This window comes from Protopterus annectens, chromosome 6.part0 (genome assembly GCF_019279795.1).
Source record: "Protopterus annectens isolate FY-2018-M chromosome 6.part0, PAN1.0, whole genome shotgun sequence".
Classification (NCBI taxonomy): domain Eukaryota; kingdom Metazoa; phylum Chordata; order Ceratodontiformes; family Protopteridae; genus Protopterus; species Protopterus annectens.
Window position 1 is genome coordinate 935,527,433 of NC_056737.1, and position 26,144 is coordinate 935,553,576.

The window sequence follows — 26,144 nt, forward strand, 5'->3', positions numbered from 1 at the left end:
GGAGCAGGGTCTCCCAGCATAATTTAACTTCTATGTAACGATATGTGGCTTTATAAGTACATCAAAAAAGGCTTCAGAAAGAGGGATACTATATTGACAGACAACCTCTGCCTCATTACTCAAAATTGCCATAAGTAAAGACAATGACAAATATGTGATAACCATTTCTCAGTTACCTTGTAAAGACTTTCAACACATCCCAAAAACTTTCAGTTTCTCCAAGAATTATCTCTCTGCTGATTCATCTCTACTGTACTTAACTGGATACACAATTAACCTGAGTGGACAATGCTTCAAAGTTTACAGCACCTTTTGCACTCAGGACAAGTTAGCATGTTTCCTTAAGACTTCATCTTGTGACTGGTTTCCTCTGTTTTCATAAATGCCTTGATCCATCACCTTCTCAGAATCCCTGCCCTTTCTTATGTTGATATTTTAATATAGGCTTGAAATGCATAAGCAGAAAACAGCAACATTTCAGTTGTTACTGTCCTCCTCAGAACAGTTTACAATGGCTGCTTATGAGGCACTTTGCCTAAACATGGGAATAAAGCAAATCCCAGAGGTGGACATTTAAGTACCTAGTTCTGCTATTAGTGCTGCTATTTTACTTGCAAAGATACAGGAGATGAAAAACAATGTGTTCCCAAATAGTGCAGAATGCAAGGCATAGATCAGCTCATAAGAGACTACAAAAAACTGAGTAAAGGGATAGTGCTTCAATCCTTTCATGACAGCTCAGGGACTTTAAGCCAACCATCTTCTTAGATAGGAACTTCACGGGCCTTTCTAGTTGATTAATATGTTTAGAAAGATACATCCTGAAGGGGGCATTGCTCTCAATAATTGGTCTAATTAGGGCTGCATAAAGAGAAATGATTACTGCTTTTGACCTAGGTGATATACCTTTATATTTTAGTTATGCTAAACAGATAGATTTTATGACGACTGCTGCTACATGGTGGTTGAAGGACAGGGAGTTATCAACCCAGGTTCCAAGATCCCTAAATTAATTCTTAATTATTAGTGAAGTATTGACCATATTGTAAATTGAGAGAAAGAGTTATTTACTAAATGTGACATTACTACATTTTTCACATATAATTTTAGCCATGTTTCACATAACACGTGTTTACATGGGTCAGTGCCTGCTGTAATGAATGGCTATCAGAGGGATATTTGATAGTAATAGTCAGTTTGCACTTATCTGTAAACTTAGTTAGCTAAAGGTCCTGATTCCCAGGCTGGAGATCAGAGAAGTAGATGCCAAATAAAGGAGAAGGGCCCAGTACTGAGCCCTGAAGTACTCAACTACTTACCTTCATATTTTCTGAGGAGGTGCCAGCTACCTTAACTTTGTGGGTTCGATCTTTCAGTCAGTTGGCTATTGGCCTCACCATGTAAGGATCTACTTGTAAAGTGCTTAACATGTTTATGATGCTAGCATGAAGTATAGTGTCAAATGGTTTAGCCAGATCCATATAAACTGAGTGAAGAAAATAACCAGTCTCCGGCCTAAGTGACCTTCTCAAAGAAGTCAGCTAAACAGTTAAGGCAGGATCTCCCTTTGACAATGCAAAATTGATGTGGTTTTAGCATGATAAGGGTTGTGCTATTATAGCTTATGAGATCAGATATGTGTTCCATGGCTTTGCAAATTACACTAGTCAGGCTAATGGGAATATAGATTCCCGAGTCAGTGGTAAGGCTGCCTTTGTGTATTGGTATTCCCACTGTAGTTCATAGGCTCATAGGTGTATACTAGGCTAACGTCCACTGGGACTTTTATAAGCCTAGCCATGCAACCCAATACATCTCACAAGTTGTTGTGCTTTATAGATTATTTTAAGGGATGTAAGTTAGCACATGATTTAATGGCTAATTATGTCCATCAGAGATGTAGGTGGCAGACCTGAGCTGAATTTCATACTTCCCATCCACTGGTCCAGATTGTGCTTGAATAAGTTTAGGGAAAGGCTCTGTTTCACATGGATGGGAAGCCTATTCCAGAGAATAGGGATTCTCTGAATTGCATACCTGTCCCTTCAACATGTCGTATTTAAATTTAAACAAAGTTTAAATCCTTAGATATAGTGGTTCTGGTATTCTTCATTTTGTGGATTTGCAAAAGGTCCATCAGACCAGGATCCAAGGATGCTTTCTATTGACAGGCATAAATTGCCTCTCAGCAGTCTGTAGGAAACAGAGGCTAGAGAGAGGGCTGTGAGGTAATCTGCATAGGACACTGTGTCTACACCCTGTCTTATTTTATGAGAGGATCTTCTGTAGATGTTCCAGCTGTTGCATGTACCTGGTCAGGTACACAGCAAAGGAGGGCATTGTACTCAATGATGGGTCTAATGATGGCTAAGTACAGTGGCATGATGACTTCCCTGGACCTAGATGACATGCACTTATTTATAGGTTGAGTGACTTGGAATGATTTTCTTACAATCTTAGACAAATGTTGGTCGAAAGCCAGGGTTCTATCTACATGAAATCCATTACTACTATGTCTACATTTAGGGGTATTTGTATCAATGAGGTAGTTTCTCTGGGTGGCTGACTTCCCAAAAGGTACTATTCTGGATTTCTAGGCATTGAGTTTTAAGCTACAGGAACAAATCATATTGCTAAGCTCAGGTTAACAAAATTTAGGAGGGGTTCCACAAAGGCATGTTTGCAGCTATTAATTAGGCATCCAAGTGAATTACCAGGCCCAATGTAAGTAGTATTTTTGGCTTTAGAGGCCACTTTCAGTATGTCTTCCTTTGTGATATTAGCAGGCATAGCTCTCAGCCTCTCGGAGACAAATCTCATCAGAATCAGGGACAAATCCAGAAATAATCAGGGACACTTTAAAATAATAGTACTATTAACTAGACACTGTCAGTAGGAGAACATGAATTAATATACATTTTCTGAAAGAAAAGAAGTCTGTAATTCTAATTGTGGTTATTATTTATTAAGTGTAATTCACCACCTTTTCTCCAAAGTTTCCAGTTTTAGGAGGGATTAAAAGGGACTGATCTAAAATTTGAGTCAAAATCAGGGACATCCCTCAAAACCAGGGACAGTTTAGAGGTACATTAGCAGGTGTAGGGGATTTAGGAAACTGTGGAATTAAACGTTATTTCAGGTGTAAAGCTTGCATCAAAATTGTCTACCGTATACTTGTATGCCTACTGGGTCTGAATGGGTGGTGCCATTTTGGATGAGTTCTGAACACAAATGGGTGCTATTAGTTTCTCTTATATAAGCTGTAAAAATGTGAAAGCAGCCACCACGAATATCAGCAGGACATAGGTTACAGCAACTCCCAAGTAATGACCATAGGCAATCCTTCAAAAACAGCAAGAACTTTTATTCAAATAACATGAAATGAGCGCTTTCGCATAGCCAAGCTATGCTTCTTCAGATATCAATTCAAAATGAAATCTGTAATGCTTATATACAGCTTTTGGGCGGGCTCATTAAACATACAAATGCAATTAATCAATTATAAATTAGTAGTCATAGAGACAAAAAACAATCTAAACAGTTTAAAAAACAGTTTAAAAACAGTTTGAAATGCATTACCTAAAACTGTTCATATAAATTATGCACATAGCAATGTAATAATGAATCATAACCATCATTCAAATCAAACAACAAAATTTATCTAAAACAGCTCCAAACAATTCTACAACAGCAGATATACATTTTACTTCAGTATTATGCTGACCTTCATTTTAATCAAGCATAACAGCCATTGCTGTGTTCAGAATAATAAAACTAAATAAAACAACTCACTGCTCACTAGCGTGAATATATCAAAAATAGACATAAGGAACGCTGAAAATCTACGACCAAGCGTACAACATAAAAATAGAGCTTACTTTGCCTCAGTAGAACATTTCACGATCCAAAACCATGTATATGTTTACAAACCATTTCTACTTTGTATATAGTACACATCCAAAAGCGTTCATAGCTATACGGAGGATCACGTGCTTCTGAAGGATGACTTGAAGAAGACAAGGCTTCTTCTGGGTCCTAATGCCTAGAGTATACATAACTTTACAAGCATTAAGGCGTGTTTATAACAACTGCCGAAGTTGCTAGAAACTTAATCATATCAATGAAAGGGGCATTGGTTCAAATACCGTAACTAAATGCCTCCCTTCTATGAACATATAAACTAAATACATAGCTAATAAAATGAGAAAAATGAGGAAATACATACAGTATGTAAAAAATATATATACACAACCATAAAAGATATGTGCAAACAAGCATGAAAGCCTGTATATATGATGAATCCAAGCTCATCATATTAGCAGCTAGACTATAAGACCTCTCTGAATGTTAAATAAAACAATAGCTTAAATAAATATAAATATAAAGGGTGACCTGTCTATGCTGATTAAAAGTGTATCAAGCCAACATAGGCTAGAAACCACCCTGCGATGTGCCTACTAAGAGGCATTAAGATGCATGCATGAAACCTCATATCTTCATGCTGTTCTATATTGGACTTATGAAGAGGAAACATGTAGATATAAAATCAAAAGTTACAGAAAAATAACTAAAGGACTTACAGTTATCTTTGGCTTCAGAAGCTAATTTAAATTCATGATTTACCTTACTAGCCATGTTATTAGTTTTCTGTTCTTTACTGGTACTCTTGATGTGGTCTTTAGTATGATGAATTTTAGGTCTGTTGTAGGGTTTCATTTTTTTCCTCTTATTATAGGGTTTAAGCTGATAAATCAACAAGTCAGTTTGTTCTTAAATGTCCAATTATATTTGACTTTAGTAGGAATGACTTGGTCTAGGCACTTATCTTTGTGTGTCTATAACTCCTTTGTATAAATAGCAAACATGTCAGTGTGTGGTCTGGTGATGTTACAAATAACTTTGGGTTGCTTATCACAAAGTTTTAAGGGGGTTGTCTGAAATCCCTCAATCCAGAATTATTGACTGAAGAGATTTCAATGTTTTTGAAACATAAGGTTAAAAGTTTATGACCAAACTTGACCAGAGAATGACTTGACCAGAGAATGAGAAACTAGAAGAGATGGTACATGTAATGGGTGTAATTGCTAGGATCAGGTCAAGAATATTGTGTCCTCTAGTTGGCCTGTTAATTATCCGTTCTAAACAATTTGTATTTATTTCATCTGAAAATTATGAGCACAACCAACTTTGAATGTGTAGGTGGTCCAGTCTATTGGTGGGTAGTTAAAATGTCCTATTAAAAAGGCATTTTTGATAATAGGTAATTGCTCAAATATATTTAGGAATCTTATGTGGTCATCAGATGATATAGGGGTTGTTATTTAGAAGGCTATAAATTGATAGATTTTCTTGTTCAGAGTCAGCTGAATCTCAAAGTGTTTAGATTGTAGGTCTCTGGGAATCTGAATGGAGGTGGTGCAGTTTTTGGCAAATATGGAACTACCTTGATGGCCTTGGAGAAAAGGCTATGTCTATCAATAGACCCCAAAATGTAACTAAAATAGGATGGGGGAAAATGTGCCTTATTCCATACTATTGTACAGCGGATTCTAGCCAACACATTGGGGCAAATTTATAAAGGCTACCATGAGGTGCACACTATGTGTACACCTCAAGGTAACCTTTTGAAATTCAAAGACAGCCCTACAATGCTTCTTTTGCACAAAGACATGTAGCACTATGGTAAACTGTCTCTGCAGCCATGCTGCATGCTCATGAGGCAGCTTGGGGGAGAAGCATGTGCTAATTAGCCATGTGCTTTCCCTCAGAACTGCCTACAGTAAGAATCTCTGGGCTGCAAAGATTAGCATAGCCACTCCTGGCCCCTCATGGCAGTGAACATGCAAAATACCATGTTCATCTATCGCAGTAGAGGCAAGTGCTGGGGAGTTAAGTGGTAAGGTCATGTTAGTGTGTGTGTGTGTGTGTGTGTGTGTGTGTGTGTGTGTGTGTGTGTGTGTGTGTGTGTGTGTGTGTGTGTGTGTGTGTGTGATGTATATGAGGGGCTGCATGTGTGTCTGTGTAAGTGTATTAATGGACGAGGGTGTCTGTAAGTGAGACTGAGTGGAGAAGGGGCTGTTTTTGTGTGTGTGTGTGTGTGTGTGTGTGTGTGTGTGTGTGTGTGTGTGTGTGTGTGTGTGTGTGTGTGCCTGTTTGTCTGTCTGCGTGGGTGTGTGTGTGTTTGTCTGTGTGGGTGTGCATGTGTATGGATTGGGGTGGTTGTAATACTTCCACACACCCACAGACTAGATTAATGAGCTGAGCCTGCAACATTAGGTGGGGGAAACCACTAGTCATCAGGGATACCTTCTGAAACACATGCCTGAGCAACACTTAAATAGAATGGATATCAGGTATTGCGGGAACCATTAGCTACCAGAGATATCTCTTGAAACCTATGTTTGAGTGGCACTTAAACAGAATGAGGATTGGTGGGGGATCACTAGCCCCCAAGGACAGCTCTTGAAACTTGTGCTTGAATGGCATTTAATAGAATGGGGACTGGGGAGGCGAGGGGAACCACTAGCCACCAGGGATAAGTCATAAGCTATGTGCCTTAATGTCTCATAGGGTTGGGAGGAACACTAGACACCAGGGGTTATTCTGCATAACTGCACCTGAAAGGCATTTAAACTCAAATGGGTTTGGGAAGGATGCTAAGCACCAGAAATTCTCTATATGGTGTGCCTTACAGGTATGTATTAAAAATAGATGGTTTGGGAGAACCACTACATGCTATGGGTAGACTTTATACACTCCCACCTCTCACAGAGCCACCATTAGACATCAGGGATAATGTGAAAAACAAATAAGAAAAAAAATCAAGTACAAAGGAGAGGAGGGATTTAAACTCTGCTTCTCTTACAAAGGAGCCCCCAAACATTAATCATCTGTGCTAACTAATAAATTAGTGCAACAGGGACTTTTTTCAGCATATATTAAGGATATTTGGCATTATATAATGTCTGCAACAGTTCGTAACTTATGAGGGAGAGGGAGAGGGAATGTTAAGCTTACCTCTAAACCTTGTAGCACAAGACATTGAGACAAAATCACAGAAGGATTGTAAATATTCCTCCTACAAGCATAGAAAGTCACTAGCATAATAACAGTTGTACTATTATGAATTTGATGAAGGATATAAAGTGTGAAACTCAAATATCTGGCATTAAGGATTGACTGTAATCATCTGTGAATTACCATGGCAGGGAAAAAAAGAGACATTCTGACAGCAGAGACAGGTAGAGGGAATGTGATGTATGTGTATGTTTTACCTCACATTTGACTGGGGGTGGGGTGGCTGCTTGTGTTAACACAAGTTAGCCTCCACTGTTAACTTCCATAGGAGAGTGGTGACCTGCATTTGCAATTGTTAGCGGTGATTCTGAAACATGCAAATTAGCCAATAAGGAGGTCTTTCCTCAATGTGACTAGTATGTCTCTGAATCGGACATCTCTACATCGTGGAAACAGGGCCTTTTTGCCATAGCCCTTAACATAAGCACTAGGTTCTTTATGAATCCTAGAGAATATGAGTCCTAGAGAATATTTTTAACATTTGATGTGTCTTTAAATGTTGTTCACAAAGTTATTGGTTAATTGATAACAGTCTTTTATATTTAAATGGACTTTATGAATCAGAATTATACATATGATGAAGCAGTAACAGAAATAATGGTCGGAGGAAGTATGGAGCTGAAAACATAAACTATTTAATATACAAAATTAAAACTGACAAGCGCTTTCACCACCAACCTGGTGGCTTCTTCAGATCATAAAACAAATACAATGCATCGTAACGCATCTTTATAAAAATGTTATACTCACTAAACAAGGTAATCATGCAGCTGCAAATAATCATTCATCCATGTTGAAGTCATAACTAGTGACAAAATCACGTCTAAATAAAAGACGTCACGATTTAAAGGGGAATCAACTTAGTTCACTTTAAGCAGCATTTTCAATATGTACTGTCATATCATATTTTATACTAAAGCTTGTAAAAACATCTCCGGGTGTTAAAAATACATTGATTTGGATACTTCTGACATAATAAACATAAGAATCTAATCAAATATTTCATTAAATAAAACCTAAACTAACACATAAAATAGTATTAATCTGTGCATTTAAAGTAGAATAAAACTACTTAAAACAATATCGTTAATAATGCTATCACAATAAATGCCTTTCGAAATCAATGAATAATTGCAACCATAAATAAACTTAATATAGAGCTTAGAAATAATATTTAAGAAACATATAGGGTAGAGCTCAATATGCAATTATATATACTTGTGAATCACATTATTACTTATAAAAATCTGTATCAAACAGAAACCATCTTAGGAGTTCGATGTAACAAATTCGAAAATGGTTATATATATTATGAAAATGCAGCATAAAAACTTTCTTATAGTATCAATATGTTTGAATAACATATAAGCGCACCTGTTAAACTTATTAACTCGAATAAAGACCTACAACAGGCAAAAACATACATTCGATTCATATCTATCGAATGTATAAAACTATATAAATATCATATGAAATGTATTAAAACATATATAAAAATAACAGGCAAATGTTTTAGTACCAAATGTAGTTTGATGGTGAAAGTGCTTAGTATATTGGAGCTTGTTTCAGCTTTTCATTAAACGGCTTGGTGCAGTTCATAGTTATTGTGTTTGTTTTTTAACTGTTTTTACCCTGTTGGGTTAGGCGTATTTTATAAGTTTAACTATACGGCTTCACCGGCTGTTTTTTGGGGCGATTTTTTCTAAATTCCCTTTTTTATGGAATTGGTTATTCATGAATTGACTGCTTCAGTTAAGAAGCTAACAGCGTTGCTTACACAGACCCCGGTGGAGGCTGGGAAGTCTACTCAGGCGACGGTTTCTGAGTCGCAAGCTCAACTGTTTACACTACACTCCATTCTTGCCTTGGATGTCGACGAGGAAGGAGGTGGCATAGGTAACGGTGGAGCCTCAACCAGTGATGGGACACAACATAAACAGAGGGACATTCAACAATGGCTCCGAATTCCAGATGTCGACTTCTTGGTCTCGAATGAGGAGGGAAGGGCTTTTCCGACACCATCTCTAAAGAAACAACTTGAGTGTTTTGAAAGTATGTGTCGAAGGTTTCGGGGCTTACAACTAGACAATGCATTTCTTTTAAAATCCATTTCCTTGAAGCAAGTACCGAAGGGTCTTAGGATTAATAAAATACCGAATGGTATTGAAAAGGGATCTACGGCTTATAAACAGTTAGTTGAATTGTTCGACAAGACTGGTTTAGAGATGTTGGACATTATTATCAAAAACAACTTGAGTAAGTTAGAAATGCTTGAAAAAGAAATTGCATCATTGAATGAAAGTATCATTAATGATTTATTGTTTTTTCAGTATGCCAAACATAATGTGATGCTTAGTAACATTGACAAGTTTGTAGATAAAAATGTTAAAATCAAAGTGAAAAAGTTATCTAGGGACTTGTTAGATTATAAAAACAATACAGCATACGCCTTTGGGCTGAATAACCGTAAGGGCATTAATAAACATGAGTCAAGTGATAGTCAATGGTCTAACAATAATGATAATTTTGATGTTGACCATAACAATCTTGACTCTGGTGACTATCAGGATGAGCAGTTGTGTTTTTTAGAGGGATCTCCGGGACTAAGGAGATCAGAGCGCCTGAGAAAAAAAAGGGGAGCTTTTTCAGCAAATCAGCAAAGTGGTTTTTACCACAATCGGCAACAAGGGAACAACAATTACAACACAAATGGGCGGTGGTACAACAACAGGAGGCAGAGATAAACCATGGACTCAATATTTGTGTTAGCAGTGAAGTTGTTAATACCAACAATACTGTCAGTGATATGTTGATAAGTGCATTGCACTGTAATAATGATGCTGCTGAATTAAGATGTGATGTTAATACCAACAATACTGTCAGTAATATTTAAATTAGTGCATTGCACTTTAATAATGATGTTGCTGAATTAAGATGTGATGTCAGCACAAAAGCTGGCTTCACCATTTACAACTTCAGTGCTTTGGAAATAAAAGAAATGCACCATGATTTATTAGTAAAATGTTTTATGTTTGTACCTGTGTTTTGTTATAACATGGTAGATTTGTTTACTAGTTTAAAATTATACACAAGGCAATTAAATTTGTCTTTATACTTTAAAGGTCAAAATGAACAAAGAAATGAGGCACCCCCTCTATTAACTAGGAAAAGCACTTTTATTCCACCTATGGATAAGGATGTGGCAATGTTTGAAAGGTTATCTTTAAACAGTATATGAAGATATGTGGAAAAGAATAAATTAGCTGAACCAGCAACCTTACTGTGTCTGAGAGGGTAACATTGAAAGAATTGATTACAAACAAGGAAGTTAGAATTATAAAGCCCAATAAAGGGGGTGGTGTGGTCATTATGTCTCAAATTTATTATGTAGCTAAAATGCAAGCTATTTTAGATGATGGTACCACATACCAGAGGGCTTCTAGGAGTGAAATGAACAGTGTATCATAAAATTGATGTGTTTTTGATGGATACCCTTTTGGAAGGGGGGATTCATGAGAATGAGTATGGATTCTTGTTGGTAGAACACCCGGTTACACCTTTTGTGTTTGGTATTCCCAAGATCCATAAAAGTCTGAATGACCCCCCCCCCCCCCCATTTAGACCAATACTGGCAGCAAGGGGATCGAAAACTGAGTCACTGGCAGCATATGTTGTTAAGAATACACAGGGACTGTTAAGTGGTTTTGGTCACATACTAAAAGACTCTTGGCATTGTTTACAATGCTTAAAAAGGGTGGATAAAAGTGATATGAACTGGACATTTCTTACCATAGATGTTGTGAATCTTTTTTCAACCATACCCCATGATGAAGGATTGGAATATTTCAGAGAAAGTCTTTTGAGAAGTAAACATCTAAATGGTGTGAAGTTAAATAATGTAGTTAATTTTATGGAATTGATACTTAAAAACAACTATATGATATTTGGAGGAGACTTTTATCATCAGATTTCTGGGGTGGCAATGGGGGCCAAATGTGCCCCCATTTTTGCCAACTTGGTACTTCTTCATTGAGAAGAAATATTTCTCTTCCCTTCCCCTTTTTTTGAATGAATTGTACTTTACAATCGGTTTTTAGATGACATACTGGTTCTTTGGAGGGGGAATGAAGTAGAGACCTGGAATTTTGTGGAATATCTCAATTCCACTACCCCATTTTTTTCCTTCACGTATAAGTGGGACAACCAAACAATAGACTTTCTGGATATAAAACTCACCAAAACATCAGAGGGGTTGGAAAGTAATATTTATAGAAAGGAGACATATAGTAATTCACTATTACATTTTTCAAGTTGCCATCCTTTGCATCAATGTAGAAGTGTGATTAAAGGGCAGATGGTCCATTTGTCACGCCTCTTGAGTAATGACAGATGTATCAAGTTGAAATGTATAACCTTATAGGGATGTTTCTAAATAGAGGCTAGCCATTGAAATTGCTGATATCAGTCAGAAATGAGGTGATGGGAAGAAGGGGAACATCATTTAAACCTATTTTGAAAGATATTAGTGGGACCACTGGAACAACTGAACGACCAGAACCCCTTGTTTCTGGATCATTTGATACCAGAGCCCTAGTTTTGAAGTACAATAATCAGACATCTCTGATAATTGAGGTTGTTAAGAAATCATGGGATCTAGCATTTGATGCAGAAACCAAAAAGGAGTTAGGGCAAATACCTCAAATAATATTTTCAAGAGGTTTGAATATTAAAACTCTTTTAGAAAGATCAAAAGAAACATATACATGCTCACGTATGTATCAATGCGGGGCTTGTAGATATTGTAGATATATTAATGATGGACCCTATGTAACTGTATTGGGGTACAATAAAACAATTCCGTGCCCAGGTAAATGTTGTTGCAATTCTAAGATGTTTGTCTGTTTGGCAACATGCACAACATGTTCAAGTTTTTATGTGGGAAAAACCATACGTAGGTTAAGAGAAAGGATAGCAGAACACCTTAGGGCCATAAAAAACAAAGACATTCATAACGCCCTATATACATATTCTATGGTTTGTGGCAACTTTAAGAAGTTTACATTTTTTGTAGTGGATCAGGTATTGACAAGTGAAAGAGGGGGTGATGAAAGCATTAGAGTTGAGTCCCTGGAATATAAATGGCAAGTTGTATTGAATGCTACAGTCTTCCCTGGACTCAACGACCATATTTCTATTATACCCATATTGAAGCAAAGGGCAATGGTTGTTTGATATTTGGGTGGGTTTAAATTTATTGTATTTATTATATGCTATTAATATATATACATATATATATATATATATATATATATATATATATATATATATTTTTTTTTTTTTTTTTTTTTTTGTATGTTATAAAGTTTTTTGGGGAAAAAAGTAATTCATTAATATTTTTTAATTTTTTGAGATTAATAGTTTTATTACCATTTTTACAGAAATTATAAGTGTAATTTTACATGCTATATATATCGGTATGTACGCTGTGATGTTTGGTATTTATGAAACAATTGTGATTGGTCAGTTGAAAAATGCAGATTGTATTTAAACTATGTGACTTGATGCTGCTTTTACTCTGAAGAAACCATTAGTTTGATGATATAAGCGCTTAGTATATTGGAGCTTGTTTCAGCTTTTCATTAAACGGCTCTGTGCAGTTCGTAATTATTGTGTTTGTTTTTTAACTGTTTTTACCCTGTTGGGTTAGGTGTATTCTATATTAACAATCCCAAAAACAATGGAGCTGTAGTGAAGCAGATATATTCCAAAATAGTAGATTTATTTCCAAAAACGTTGTTATCAGATTAGCGCTTTCACTCATAGAGCTTCATCAGATCATGGATCCATGATCTGATGAAGCTCTATGAGTGAAAGCGCTAATCTGATAACAACGTTTTTGGAAATAAATCTACTATTTTGGAATATACCTGCTTCGCTACAGCTCCATTGTTTTTGGGATTGTTTATTTATCATATATTCTGGAATTGGGGCATTTATCTGGTGTCTTGGCAGTGACATTGTTTCTATTTATACTTTGTATTCTAAATTAAGTTTATTTATGGTTGCAATTATTCATCGATTTCGAAAGGCATTTATTGTGATAGCGTTATTAACAATGTTGTTTTAAGTAGATTTATTCTATTTCAAATGTACAGATTAATACTGTTTTATGTGTTAGTTTAGGTTTTATTTAATGAAATATTTGATTGGATACGTATGTTTATTATATCAGAAGTATCCAAATCAATGTATTTTTAACACCCTGATACAGGGGCGGCTCGTGGCATCGGGCTGCTGGACTGAAGCCCCCTCAAAATAAAAAATAGAAAGAAAAATAGAAAAAAAATTATTTTTTGAAATTTCGCAGACTTCGCGCATGCGCAGTAGTCCCGACTACTGTCGGTCTATGCGCATGCTCAAGGCAGTTCGGCAGTCCCCATAGGGGGACACAAGGAGACGTCTGTGCACTTTTAAAGTGCACAGACTCGCTAGGATTATGGGTCGCGTCCGGACTGCAAGAGCAGCAGTCAGGACAGTCTCATCGTCGGGAAGGAGCTTTGGGATCTCGTCGAGCTTTGCTTGGGATCTCGCGGGTCTTTGGAGTATTGCGCGGGAAGGATGTACGTTAGCTGGATATATTCAGGTAAGTGTATGGTGCTTTTTACTTTTATTTTACAATGTTTATACTGGATTGTGTGTATGGAGCTTATGCTTTACTGGATTGTGTATGGTGCTTATGCTTTACTGGAGTGTGTGTGTGTGTATGTGTGTGTGTGTGTGTGTGTGTGTGTGTGTGTGTGTGTGTGTGTGTGTGTGTGTGTGTGTGTGTGTGTGTGTGTGTGTGTGTGTGTGTGTGTGTGTGTGTGTGTGCAGACCCATGCACTTGCGTGTTTGTTTTCCCCAGCTTTATGTATGAATGTTTTTTTTTAACCAAGAAAATAATAACTAAGAAAATATTTCACTAAATTTTACAACGCATAAAAATTTCACAAGTAGACTAGTTAATTATGGACTAGCTGTCTTGAAGCTTAGCATTGACAAGAGGAGAGTGGAATCAGCCAGTAAGCTGGAGGAATCATTTTCATATTGTATAAACACTGACTCTCAACGACAGTTAGTCAGGCTATAAGCAAATATTTAGAATAACAGTGGGCAAAGTACAGAGTCTCAGGAGGCTCTTAGATCAAATATGACAGACTGGGAAATGGTTCTGCTCCATTAAATGGTTTATTCATGTCTTCTAGATATCAGGGAAGTAAACAGATAGTTAAAAAGACAACAAGGAGCATATTGTGACTCCCAGTATCAAAGGCCTTCAATAGATCAAGAAAAAGTGCACCTACAAAATTGGCACAGTTAACCTTGCATTATACACAGCGGGGCTGAATATATAAAACATGCTTAGGCCTGAAGGCATGTTGTGCAGTAGATATTAAATCTGACACGATAAGATGCAAAAGCTAGTTATGCATACATTTCGACAGAATATGTAATAGAGGATACAGAAGTGAAATTAAATGGTAACATTTATGCATCTGAGAGCCTAATATTGTTAATGGGTACAGCTAGATCCAAGTTATAGGAACTTTTGACAAAGATCATCAGATGCAGGGACCCAGATTTAAGTAAATATCTGTAAAGTGTTTGCAATGTGATTATATGCATGATAAAGAGTAGGCAGTTATGTATTAAAGTGATGCAAGGCATACCCAAACTGATTCCTCAACAATATTTAATTTACTTACTACATCTTGAAAATGCTAAATAAATCAGCTATGTTGTTAGAGGACTGTGGTAACCTAAAGAAAGAGACCGATATTTCCACTACTCTTTGAGATCTGTGGCATAAATGCCTTGTTGATTAAGGCAGAAAGCCCTCTTTACAAGATATGATATCTTCTTTTACTTTGCTGTATATGTAGCTCATTTCTTCAGGTCTATGAGTTGTTAATGAGCTGCTTCGTACCATGCAGGGATTGATTTCTTCAGACTTAATTTGCTTACTGTGTGACAATTAGCAACTCAGCAAACCAGGCAGTGCTTCAGGATAACATGTTACCTGTAATCTATCAACCAATAAATAAAATGAAAAAATAGGATAAAAACTCAAGGTTGGTTTTGAGATAGCTGATATGAGAACTTTACATTCTGTGGTAATCCATGGAATGTTTACCATTCCAAATCACCTTTCACATAAAGAAGCCATACTTCTTAGGATGGTGAGAATTTTAGAGTTAGACTTGGAGTGTATATCTGCAAGTATTCAGTTGTAATGCCTGGGACTCTGCAAATTAGTGTGTGTGTGTGTGTGTGTGTAAATGCCCCAGGTGCTCATGGTGGTGTGGTAGGGAATACCTCAGGCTTGAACCCTGTACCCTGTATGCAGGTGTTAAAGACTTGAGTTCCCTACCCACCACCATTTGTAAAAAAATTGCAGATTTTTGCCTCATATTCGATCTGATCTGTTCCTCATAATATCTGTGGTTTGTAAATGTTGCAATGCTTGATATTTGATGGTGTAGTAGTAGCATTGTTGCCTCACAGCTGCAGGTTCTCGGGTTTGATTCTTGGCTGGGGTTCCTTCTTTGTGGGGTCTGTATCTTCTCCCTGTGTTTGTGTGGGTTTGCTTTTGTGTCCTCCTATGTTACAAAGACATGTCTGCATTATTTCTTCCTGGGCCTCTGCTGAAAATTGTTTATTTGTTCCAAGTCAGACTGTCCTGATTAAAAATGTTAAATAAAATTGACAGGCATTTGAATTTCAGACTTAAGGGTTTCTGAATGTTTAATTCCTTGCATATTTGATGGTGCAGTGGTAGTATTGTTGCCTCTCAGCTATAGGTTTTCTGGTTTGATTCTTGGTTGGGGTGGCTTCTGTGTGGAGTCTGCATATCCTCCATGTGTTTGTGTGGATTTGCTTTGGTGCCCTGCCATTTTACAAAGACGTGTCTGCAGTTTTAATCCCTGCTGAAAATTGGTTTTGTTCTGTCCGCAATAAAATTGACAGGCATTTGAATTTCAGACTTCAGGTTTCTGAATGTTTAATTCCTTGCATAATTGATGGTGCAGTGGTAGTATTGTTGCTTCACAGCTATAGGTTTTCTGGTTTGATTCTTGGTTGGGGTGGCTTCTGTGTGGAGTCTGCATCTCCTCCCTGTGTTTGTGTGGATTTGCTCTGGTGCCCTGCCATTTTACAAAGACATGTCTGCAGTATTAATCCCTGCGTCTCTGCTGAAAATTGTTTTTGTTCTGTCCGCAGTAAAATTGACCGGCATTTGAATTTCAAACTTCATGTTCTTCAGAATACATAGTAGCACAACCTTTTTTGCTAGCAATTTTCTAAGTTTATAAGATGAATATTTTAAATTTGTCCCTATTTTTGGGACTGTATTCCCCCATTATTGGCTTCGTCCAGGTTTTTGTGCTAAGGTTGACAGCTATGGCAAGAACTGAATTCACTGAATATGTTTGAGGGCTGTATTCCCTCATTACTGGGTTTGTCCAGGTGTTTTGTACTAAGAGGTTGACAGCTATGGTGAGAACTGAATTCACTAAATGATAGCCATTTAAGTTTCAGTCTTCCTCTCTTTTACAAAGCAGCTGATGTGGCGTAGTGGTATGTTACTCTGACTGTTTTTTGCTCAGGGACCTTGGCAGTAAAACATATGGTGGCAACACAACATTTTATTCTAGCAACTTTCCAAGATTATACAAGTAATGTTTAATGTGTCCCTGTTTTTTGGGCTTTTGACCCCAATACATTTTGGCTTTTCCAGTTTTCTTGAGCTGCGAAGTTGAGATGCAGTTGAGTATTGAGTAGATTTTACAAGGAGCTGAGAGCTGCAGGGGAATAGAAGTTTAGTGCTTTGCCTAGTTAATACTATAGCACAACAGGTTGTGTACTTGCTTTTGATGCAGAAGGCTGTGGGTTCTGCTCCCACAAGGGGTGGATGCTGCCGTACTGAGAATGTTCTCCTTGGTGAAGATACTAACTATGAGTTCATTATCAGTTTGCCATCCATTTCCTCTTGCAATATTATTACTAGCTTATCATTTTTTAATGTAATATAGGCAATTTATTCCTGAGGGGCAACAGACACTTTATTTTTCGATGAAACCATGAAATATAAAGGTGATTGCTAGCAGCAACCGCTTCATTAGTTACAGATTTCTTTACTGTGGAATTATTTAGATGACTGACTTCAGAGATTGTGCATATTTACTGATAATGGACTGTAGAATTGTGCATATTTACTGATAAAGGTGGACTGTAGAATTGTGCATATTTACTGATAATGGTGGACTGTAGAACTGTGCATATTTACTAATAATGGTGGACTGTGGAATTGTGCATATTTACTAATAATGGTGGACTGTAGAATTGTGTATATTTACTAATAATGGTGGACTGTGGAAGTCTGAGTAGACTTTTTTATGATAAATGTTCTTAACTGGGCAGTTTTGCCATTATGGGTGCATATGGTTTGTTTCATTGCTTACTGGAAAAAATGTTCAAAACAAATTTAAAACACCCTCTAACAAGTGTACTGTATTGTACAAGGAATATAATTTTAGTACAATGAGGAAGGTGTATCAAAGAGCACATGTATGTTTCATATGCAAGGGGCCTATGATTCGAAAACAGCCCAAAATTAATCTTTATCTGCCACTGGCAAAATGTATTTTCTTTGAATGTGGGTTTCAATGCTGTTTCAATGAATGTGAGTTTCAAGGGCAGAGAAGTTTTAATGCTAAGTTTTCATTGTGAGACTGCATTGCTTTTTTTAACAGATGACTTAGTGTTTGTGCTGTAAAATACAAAATAAAACTTTCAAATGAAGTCCAACTCATCATAGAAGTAAAGCAGTATGCACATTAGTGTTTATGGTAAATGGAGTGAAATAGCCAAGTATAATGGTTCATTGGAATGGCTGCAGAGGCTCCATTCAACCATTATTTTGTCAGGGGGGAAGGGCAGCAAACTCAGACAGGCCCAGCTGAACTATACCTCCCAACTGTCCAGATTTTCAAAGAATGAATATATTTTTGCTTCTTATTTTTGGTTTGTTGTTCATAAAATTTGTAGTTTTAATTCCTAAATGATTTGCCAGAAGTCACTCAATAATAAGTTTCAGACTTCATAACCTTCAGAAAAATGCATGTTAAAGTAAGAGCTGTTCTATCAACTGTCTCAATTTATACAAGAGCAATTTTAGTACTGTTTATATGTGCCCCAATATATTTGGCCTTGTTCAGATTTACTGCATTAACAGGTTGAGAGGTACATGCAAATAAATTGCTTTATAGAATTAGGCATAGCCAACCTCTCAACTGTCCCCAATTTATGGCTCAAAATGTTGCTCTTCCCCCTAATAATCCCTCCGCAAAATAGCAATTTTGGAAGAAAACATGGAGAGTTTACAATTAAGAAATAACTGTAATAATCAAAGTTATAGATTACTTGAAATGCATGTAGATTCTTTTATATTTTGTCAGCTGCTCAAGGTAGCAGTACTAATATTAAAGTGTCCCTTCTTTGACAGGTAGCAGCTGTATTGTGTGTCTATTTTATATTTTTGCATCACATTTTTGGTCCATTTTTCATAAAATTGCGTTTTTTTGGCAAATTAGTGACAAATCACTAAAGACTGAAGTTAGAAAATGACAGACATTTGAGTTTCAGATTTTATACCCTTCAGAAAATTCATACTAATGCAAGACCTATTCTATTATCTTTCTAAGTTTATTAGAGCAATATTTAAAAATTGTTCTTATTGTTGGGCCTTTGTCCCACTTCTGTGTATGGCTTTGCCCAGATTTCTTGCTCTTGAGGTTGAGAGGTATGACAAATGTGTCAGGGCCATCACAGTCAGCCAGAGAGATTTCAAATTGTGATATGCTTGTTGCACCCCACTCCCCCATGTAGTGACTCTGGATGTGTCCAAGCAAGGCAAGGAGTAGTTGTATCTACCTTGGATGGGGAGGACACACTGCATAAGTACTACAGTGGCTTTTCATCTGTCCTTGATTTTGCAGAATGGTCTGGTTTCTGTCATATTTTTGTACTGTTGATTTATGCTTATTACTCAAAGTGCCTGTTGCTCTGTGTTTAAGTAGCAATGCTTTAATGACCATAAGGTAAGCTTGTCTGAGATCGTAAGATGCAAGTAAGCTTTAATAAGCATACTGTTAAAGAATTGCCAACATTGAAAGCCTTTCTGTTGTTGCCATGCAGAGAATACTTGACTAGATAATGTATAAGCCTTGGGTATTAAAGGACAGGATTCCATTATTTTAAAAAGCTCATTACACTTGTTGGAGACTTCCAGTCATCTCTACAGACTTTACCCGTAAACTAAACAGAATGTCAATCATGTGTGGTCCATAACCTGTACAGTAATCCTTTAAGCAATGTATCTTGAGCTTGTTTCTTGTTTGCTTTTCATTTTTTACTTTTATCATGTTTTCCCCATGAAACAAGTTGTCAGGCAGCAGGTCTTTTTGGATAAGAAACATTTTTACAAGTGGGGGCATCACATAGATTTCTACTTTCAGCATGTTACTTGGTACTTTAATAAAGCTGAATATATTATATTAGAACTGCAGTGCAAGGAGAAGTGGTTTGAGTTGAGTGCTTCTGGTTTTTCTTATACTTGATTTTGACTGGCATTCCAGTAATGTATTTAAAAAGTAATTTATTTTTTCATGCCTCACAACCTTTTGTTTCCATCTAGATATTAAGTAAGCTGTCATGCAGCCAATGCATTGAAATATTTTTATTCTTCTACACTTATTTTTGTCTTGATTGGACTTTCATAATGATGGTTTGCCACCCAGGGCAGCGTATTTAATTAAAGTTATTTTTTTGTGGTTTTGTGCATAGCTCCTCCCCTTTCTGGTTGACCCCACCCCTTCCCCTTGACCCCACCCATTCAGCTGTCTCCTGCAGCCCCCCTGTGATTTGAAGTCACCAGCCGCCACTGCCCGGATATGTTTTTACAAGCTTTAGTATAAAATATGATATGACAGTACGTATTGAAAATGCTGCTTAAAGTGAACTAAGTTGATTCCCCTTTAAATGGTCACGTCTTTTATTAAGACGTGATTTCGTCACTAGTTGTGACTTTAACATGGAGGAATGATTATTTGCAGCTGCATGATTACCTTGTTTATTGAGTATAACATTTTTATAAAGATGTGTTACGATGTATTGTATTTGTTTTATGATCTGAAGTAACCATCAGGTTGGTGGTAAAAGCACTTGCCAGTTTTAATTTTGCATATTAAATAGTTTATGTTTTCAGCTCTGTACTTTCTCCGACTGTTATTTCTGTTTTTGCACATATACTTTTTTTTGGATGGCCGCTGGTTTGCCTGCTTGATATTCAGTTGTTTGCTTTTATATGATGAAGCAGTGTTACTGCGAAAGCACTCATGTTTTTCTAAAGAATAAATGGAATTTTACTCTATATACTGGATTGCCTGGCCGTTTCTGAGTCCTACTGTTTTTTTGGAATTATTTGTGTGTGTTTTCTTGGACATAGAATCTGGATACTGTTGGTGGTTTTTCTAATTATTACAATATTTTTAACTAAACGATGCTAGCATTCTTGAACTATGCAGTAATCTTAGCTGTGATGTATTCCTTCCCATATTATTGCAATCCTTGAGAAGATTTACAATTCATAAATTTTTCTTCTCACTCTAGACTCAGAATCATTTAATCTTATCTGCATTTCTATCCAGGACTTTTGTGAGTCTGATATCTAGTCAAGTAGTTGATCTTGCTGGAATTTGAGGTTTGCCACCTTGCATCTATTGTATGCATGTCTGAAGATTGTTCATATACTTGATGGTCAAAACTCAGTTCACTTGTTTTGTCCTTTATCTAACTCAGTCCTTTAGCTGACATTTTGAGGGACTGTACTTTCACAACAATAAGCTGAATTTTCTCTGCCATGGAGTGAAATACGATAATGGCACAGCTTGTTTCATTGCTTATTTCAGGCAGTTTGCAACTTGTTTTTTCTCATAACAGTATTCTTAGTTAGAAAATACTTGACAAGTTGAGGATGCATTGGGAGGTTATAATGACTAATGTACTGAATTTGGCATATTAAACAAGTCCTTTCATATCCATGGTATCTATATCACATGAAAACCCAGCTGTCACCACTTTGCAAGATGTAATGCAAGGCTTCAAACCAGCATTCATGTTTCTCTGAGAGTGCCCTGCATGTCTGTCATTCTTCCTTTCATTAAAGTTGGTAATTGAACTGTACTCAACCTCTAAGTGACATGCCTTCCTGTTTAAACCTTCTCTCATATTTCCAGCACCTCTTTCATTATTAATGTTATGCATGATTTACAGAGCTTTCCTTGTACAACGTAATCTAATTGTTCTAGGAGAATCTGCTTCAGTGTCTCCTCTTGTTTTTGCTTTGGCATTTCACCTTCAGGTAGTTAACTCTGGAACTCATACTGACACCATGGCTATTAAACTTAAGCTGTGCTGCTATCCTGCCATAAAAAAACTGCTATCCTGTGAAGGCAGCAGCACCACTAGAAAAGGAGTACCTCTCCCTATCATGGGGTATGACATTCCACTAGCCACTTCTGACTCTTAAATCAGTTGCAACAGGCTTCAAGCCCTTTCAGTTAAAGTTTGCAGGCTTTCTGTCTGACAATACCATTGCATCACACTTGCTAAAGCTAAAGTTGTAACCAACAATACAGACTATCATTTCTTTACCCGCAATGCTGTCCCACCCTGTGCTCCTTTCTCAAGAACAAAACTTAAAATCCTAACTTTTGCTTATCTATCTTCAGTCATTTCACCCTCTGCTAGCTCTTAATTATATGCCAGAATGCTTCACCAAAGCCTTCTTTTACTGGAGTATCAATCTGTGGAACTCTCTGGTTTTATTCTGTAAGGATCCTGTGTACTTTTTCTAAGTTTAAATTAAGCCTAAGTACCCATCATTAGACAAGTGTTTGCTCCTAAGTACTTGATCATATAGCTCAGCACCAACTGATGTTGAATCATTGATTATATTAACTAATTTGTTTGGTACACTGACTTGTGTATGTTTTATATATACCGTGCAGTCTTCTGTATTTCTCTTCCACCCACTGTGATTTCTTTTTTTCTCTCTTCATGACACAGTTGTATCTGAAATGGGCTGCTGATCCAATTTCCATGCTTTAAATAAAATGCTAACAAATAACTCAAAACCAGTATGCTGTTGTATTATTTTCACCTATGGGTGGTTTGTTTTATAACATGTTTTTTTAACATGTTTTGATATTCAGTAAATATTACTTTAGTGAGCTGATATGTAGTGCGGACTTTTTTTTTTTTTTTTATTTTGTCGTTTTGGACCCTGCACCAAACCCGTACTTGCATGGGACTTTGTGTGTTTGGTACTGAAGACCCTTTTCAGCCACAATTCAAACCAAAATCAATGTAGGCCACATGTTTGATAATATTATAACCCCTTGTTTGGATCACCTGAGCTTGAGTGATAGCTGCTCAAGTGCATACCTCTCACAGAATGTCTTTATTTTTGCCTCATATTTTTGGTCTTTTCCTCAGAAATGTGTGGTTTTCTGACAAGTCATTGAAGAGTGAGGTAATAATGGCATTTGTTTGAGTTTTAGACTTCATATCCTTCAGAAAATACATGCTGACATAAAACCTGGTGCAGTGCACAAAGCACCTTGATTATGCTCCAGTATCGGAAAAAAATAAATTTGTAAAGAACTTCTCCAGTGAGAGACTCGATCTCAGTAACATTTAGGAGGTGTGTAATAATTGTTACACACAGCCCTAAATGCTGTTATGATTGGGTATTGTGCTAGGAACTCTCCTTGCCTCTCAGCTGTCACTGAGTATTTTGCTGTGTCACTAACGGTGACAGTCAGCCAAAAGTACCAGAAATACAGTTTCATTCTTCTTCTTGTTGTTCATAAAATGCATATTGATGCAAAAAAATGTTGTTTCATTAAGATTTTAAATTAATTAGAACAATATTTAAAAATTGGCCATGAGATTCTTCCTTTCTGTCTACCTCAATCCCATTCTTAAGAAAATATGCTGATAGGATTTTTGCTGTCTATATGACAGTGCCCGCTTTCTGCTTTACTGGCTTTCAAAAGTGGTAAAACACTCTCTTTTTTTCTGTAATTAGTAGTTGCACTACAAAGAATTATCATGTCTCCATTCATAAGTCACTCTCAAGGTGAATTTCTTGGAATCAATTTCTTAGACACATGTTAAACCTGTTATGTCAGGCGACCGAATCATAATGCTGTATATTCTAACAACTTTTTAAATAATGCTGTTATAAACTTAGAATCTTTCCCCGATTTGGGGCCTTTGCTTCCACCCGCCCCCCTCATTATTTTTGGTTTTGTTCAGATTTCTTGTGATTAAAGATTGGAATGCTCAAGTGTAACAGTGTATGATATCATTCCCAAAAAAGACCACCTAGTCACCAAACAGCAACTGTAACCAAAACCAAGGTAACCTGCGAAGGTGAAGCAATGAAGCTCTTGGACAGCGCTCTCAAAGGTACACAAATTGTATTGAGTATAGACAGAATAAAATCCTACACTAACGCCAACATTACGTTTTCGTTTCAAAAACTTCCTCAGATGTGGGCTGATAAAGTCAGTATCACTCTTTATACATCTGTCTTAAATTAATTAACCTATCACATTCCTCAATCAATTATTTCCTAATTAAATGTTTTTTTTTTTTTTTAAAATACATAATCAGGTCTCACTGTGCCTTATAACAGAATGTATGTCACATTTCTGTATTCTAAAAGCATGATCCATCCAAACGAAAACGTAATGTTGGCGTTAGTGTAGGATTTTATTCTGTTTATACTCAATAAAATTTGTGTGTCTTTGAAAGCGCTGTCCAAGAGCTTTGCCTTCGCAAGTTACCTTGGTTTTAGTTACAGTGTATGGTATCAGTTGCTCATGTGCTGGTGCTCATTTCACAAGCAAATGAGATAATAGTGCTCATATGTCAGTCTTGAGGGGCTAGTCCTATTTTACACCCTCCTAGATAAAGAGTGAAACAGGTTTTATATAGCCTGCTAGTGGTCACTATTTCTCCAAGATGTAGTGACCTCAGAGGGAGGCTTGACCCCAGTAAGAATAGTTTTGTTGTCGGTTGACTTTGCTCATAATATGACAGACTTGAGCACGTGCATTACAAGAATGTGTATTCTGAAAGCAGTCATTTATAAGGTATTGCAAAAGCTACTGTGATACAAGTTCTGAAGTATCAAGATGAATATGAATCAGTTTGTTAAGCTATAAACACAATGAGAAATATTTTTGGCATCTTATAAGCAGTGTTACTGTCTAAGGTAGTACTTCTGTTTGTTTTTTTTTTGTTTTTTTGTTTTGTTTGGGGGGGGTTGTCGGTTTTATTATTAATTTGTGTATTTCCTTGTCTGTAAACATGGGTCATAGACTGATCCAACAATGGCACATGCTATGTTTAGCCAAATGCTGTGGGTATACATGTAATTGAGCTAGAAGTATGGACTAGAAATTATTGAATGCCATATAGATTTATTACATCAGCAACCAACAAAAAATGGAAACAGAAAGACATAATTAGCTATGTTTTATAGTGAGTGCAACAATAAGATCAAAGTTTGTATTCATATTTTCCATATGTCTACTGTGTGACTCCCAGTATTTTTTTTTACCCAAGAGAAATTTTCTTGGTTTCATTAATACAGTTTACACATATTACAATGAATACATGCATAACTGTGAGCAGCACATTAATAAATGTAAATTTTTCTTCATTGCAGAGTGAAGAATTAGGCAGTTTGATTATGGCTGTGACTAATCTTGCTGATGACTGCTATATGCGACATTATGGTCAGCTGCAGGATATGGATATACTAACAAAACTAGATATGATTAAGGTATTGTATTCTGCAAGTTTGTTTACTTTATTAGAAGTTAATTTTGTTAATTTTATGTTTATATGCATGTATGTTGTATGCAAGCCCCACACAATTCTCACCAAGAATGATGCCACAATATGAAGACAAGATGATCAATTTCAACAATTGGCTTAAGTATTGGTGTCATTCAAAGGGGATCCAATGCCTGTCAGCCTGGGATGACATCCTTGACAAGCCACGATGCTTCGCTAGGGATGGCTTGCACCTGTCACCCCTGAGCTTTCAGATATTGGCAAAGGCTCTTGCTACCCCCATAGTGCCTTTCTTAGACAAGGCTCAAAAGACAAACCCACCTCCATAGGTATCACAAGGGATAAGAAACTAAGAGTAATGTTACTCAACGCCAGAAGTCTAAACCTCAAGATGCACGCACTCAAAACTCTCCTTAGCATGGAGAACATCGATATCTGTGCAGTAACAGAAACCTGGTTCAAGGCTCCCTAAAGCACCCCAGCACTACCAGGTTATACCTCATACCATGCTTTTTGGCCCCAAAACTTAGACCGTACCACAAAAGGAGGGGGAGTATCAATATTCATCAAAGATACCCACACCTCCAGGTTGGTGGCACAGCACAAAGCATCAGAGACTATCCATGTGCAACTAACAGTGGATAAAACTGCCTTCCAGTTTATAGCCTGCTACAGACCACCCTCCCAAACCCAGGAACCCCACTCGGCCTTCCTGAGAACACTGAAAAATATGAAGGTCCCTCCAAACACCATTATATTGGGCGACTTCAACTACCCAAACAAAGACTGGGAGCATTACTCTAGCTCCAACACCCTAGCCCAAAGGTTCCTAGAATTTATAAACTCAAATACTATGGAACAACTTGTTACCACTCCCACAAGAGGGGAAAACATAATGGACCTGATCATCACCAACATGGGGACTCTATGCTCCAGACCAAAAGTGTATCCCTCACTGGTAAGATCAGACCATAAACTAATCTCACTGGATATTCACATCCCGACTCCACCCCCTGTCCTGAAAACCACAGTGAAAAACTTCTCTAAAGCAAATTTCACACTCCTCAAAACTGAGGTGGAATCCTTCAAAGCCCCCG

The 26,144-nt window shown here is 36.9% G+C and overlaps 1 protein-coding gene across 3 annotated transcripts in view; it reads left to right on the top strand.

Annotated features, from left to right (window-relative positions):
- The window catches only part of CCDC197 (coiled-coil domain containing 197), a 580,999-nt gene that overhangs the window by 516,741 nt on the left and 38,114 nt on the right, over positions 1 to 26,144 (top strand). For 2 of the 3 annotated variants that reach the window (XM_044074581.1, XM_044074582.1), the window contains exon 9: positions 24,917 to 25,033. The exons of the other annotated variant lie outside the window; for it this stretch is intronic. In XM_044074581.1, coding sequence (XP_043930516.1) covers positions 24,917 to 25,033 — 117 coding nt within the window. The remainder of the gene's footprint in view (positions 1 to 24,916; positions 25,034 to 26,144) is intronic. 3 annotated transcript variants of the gene reach the window in all.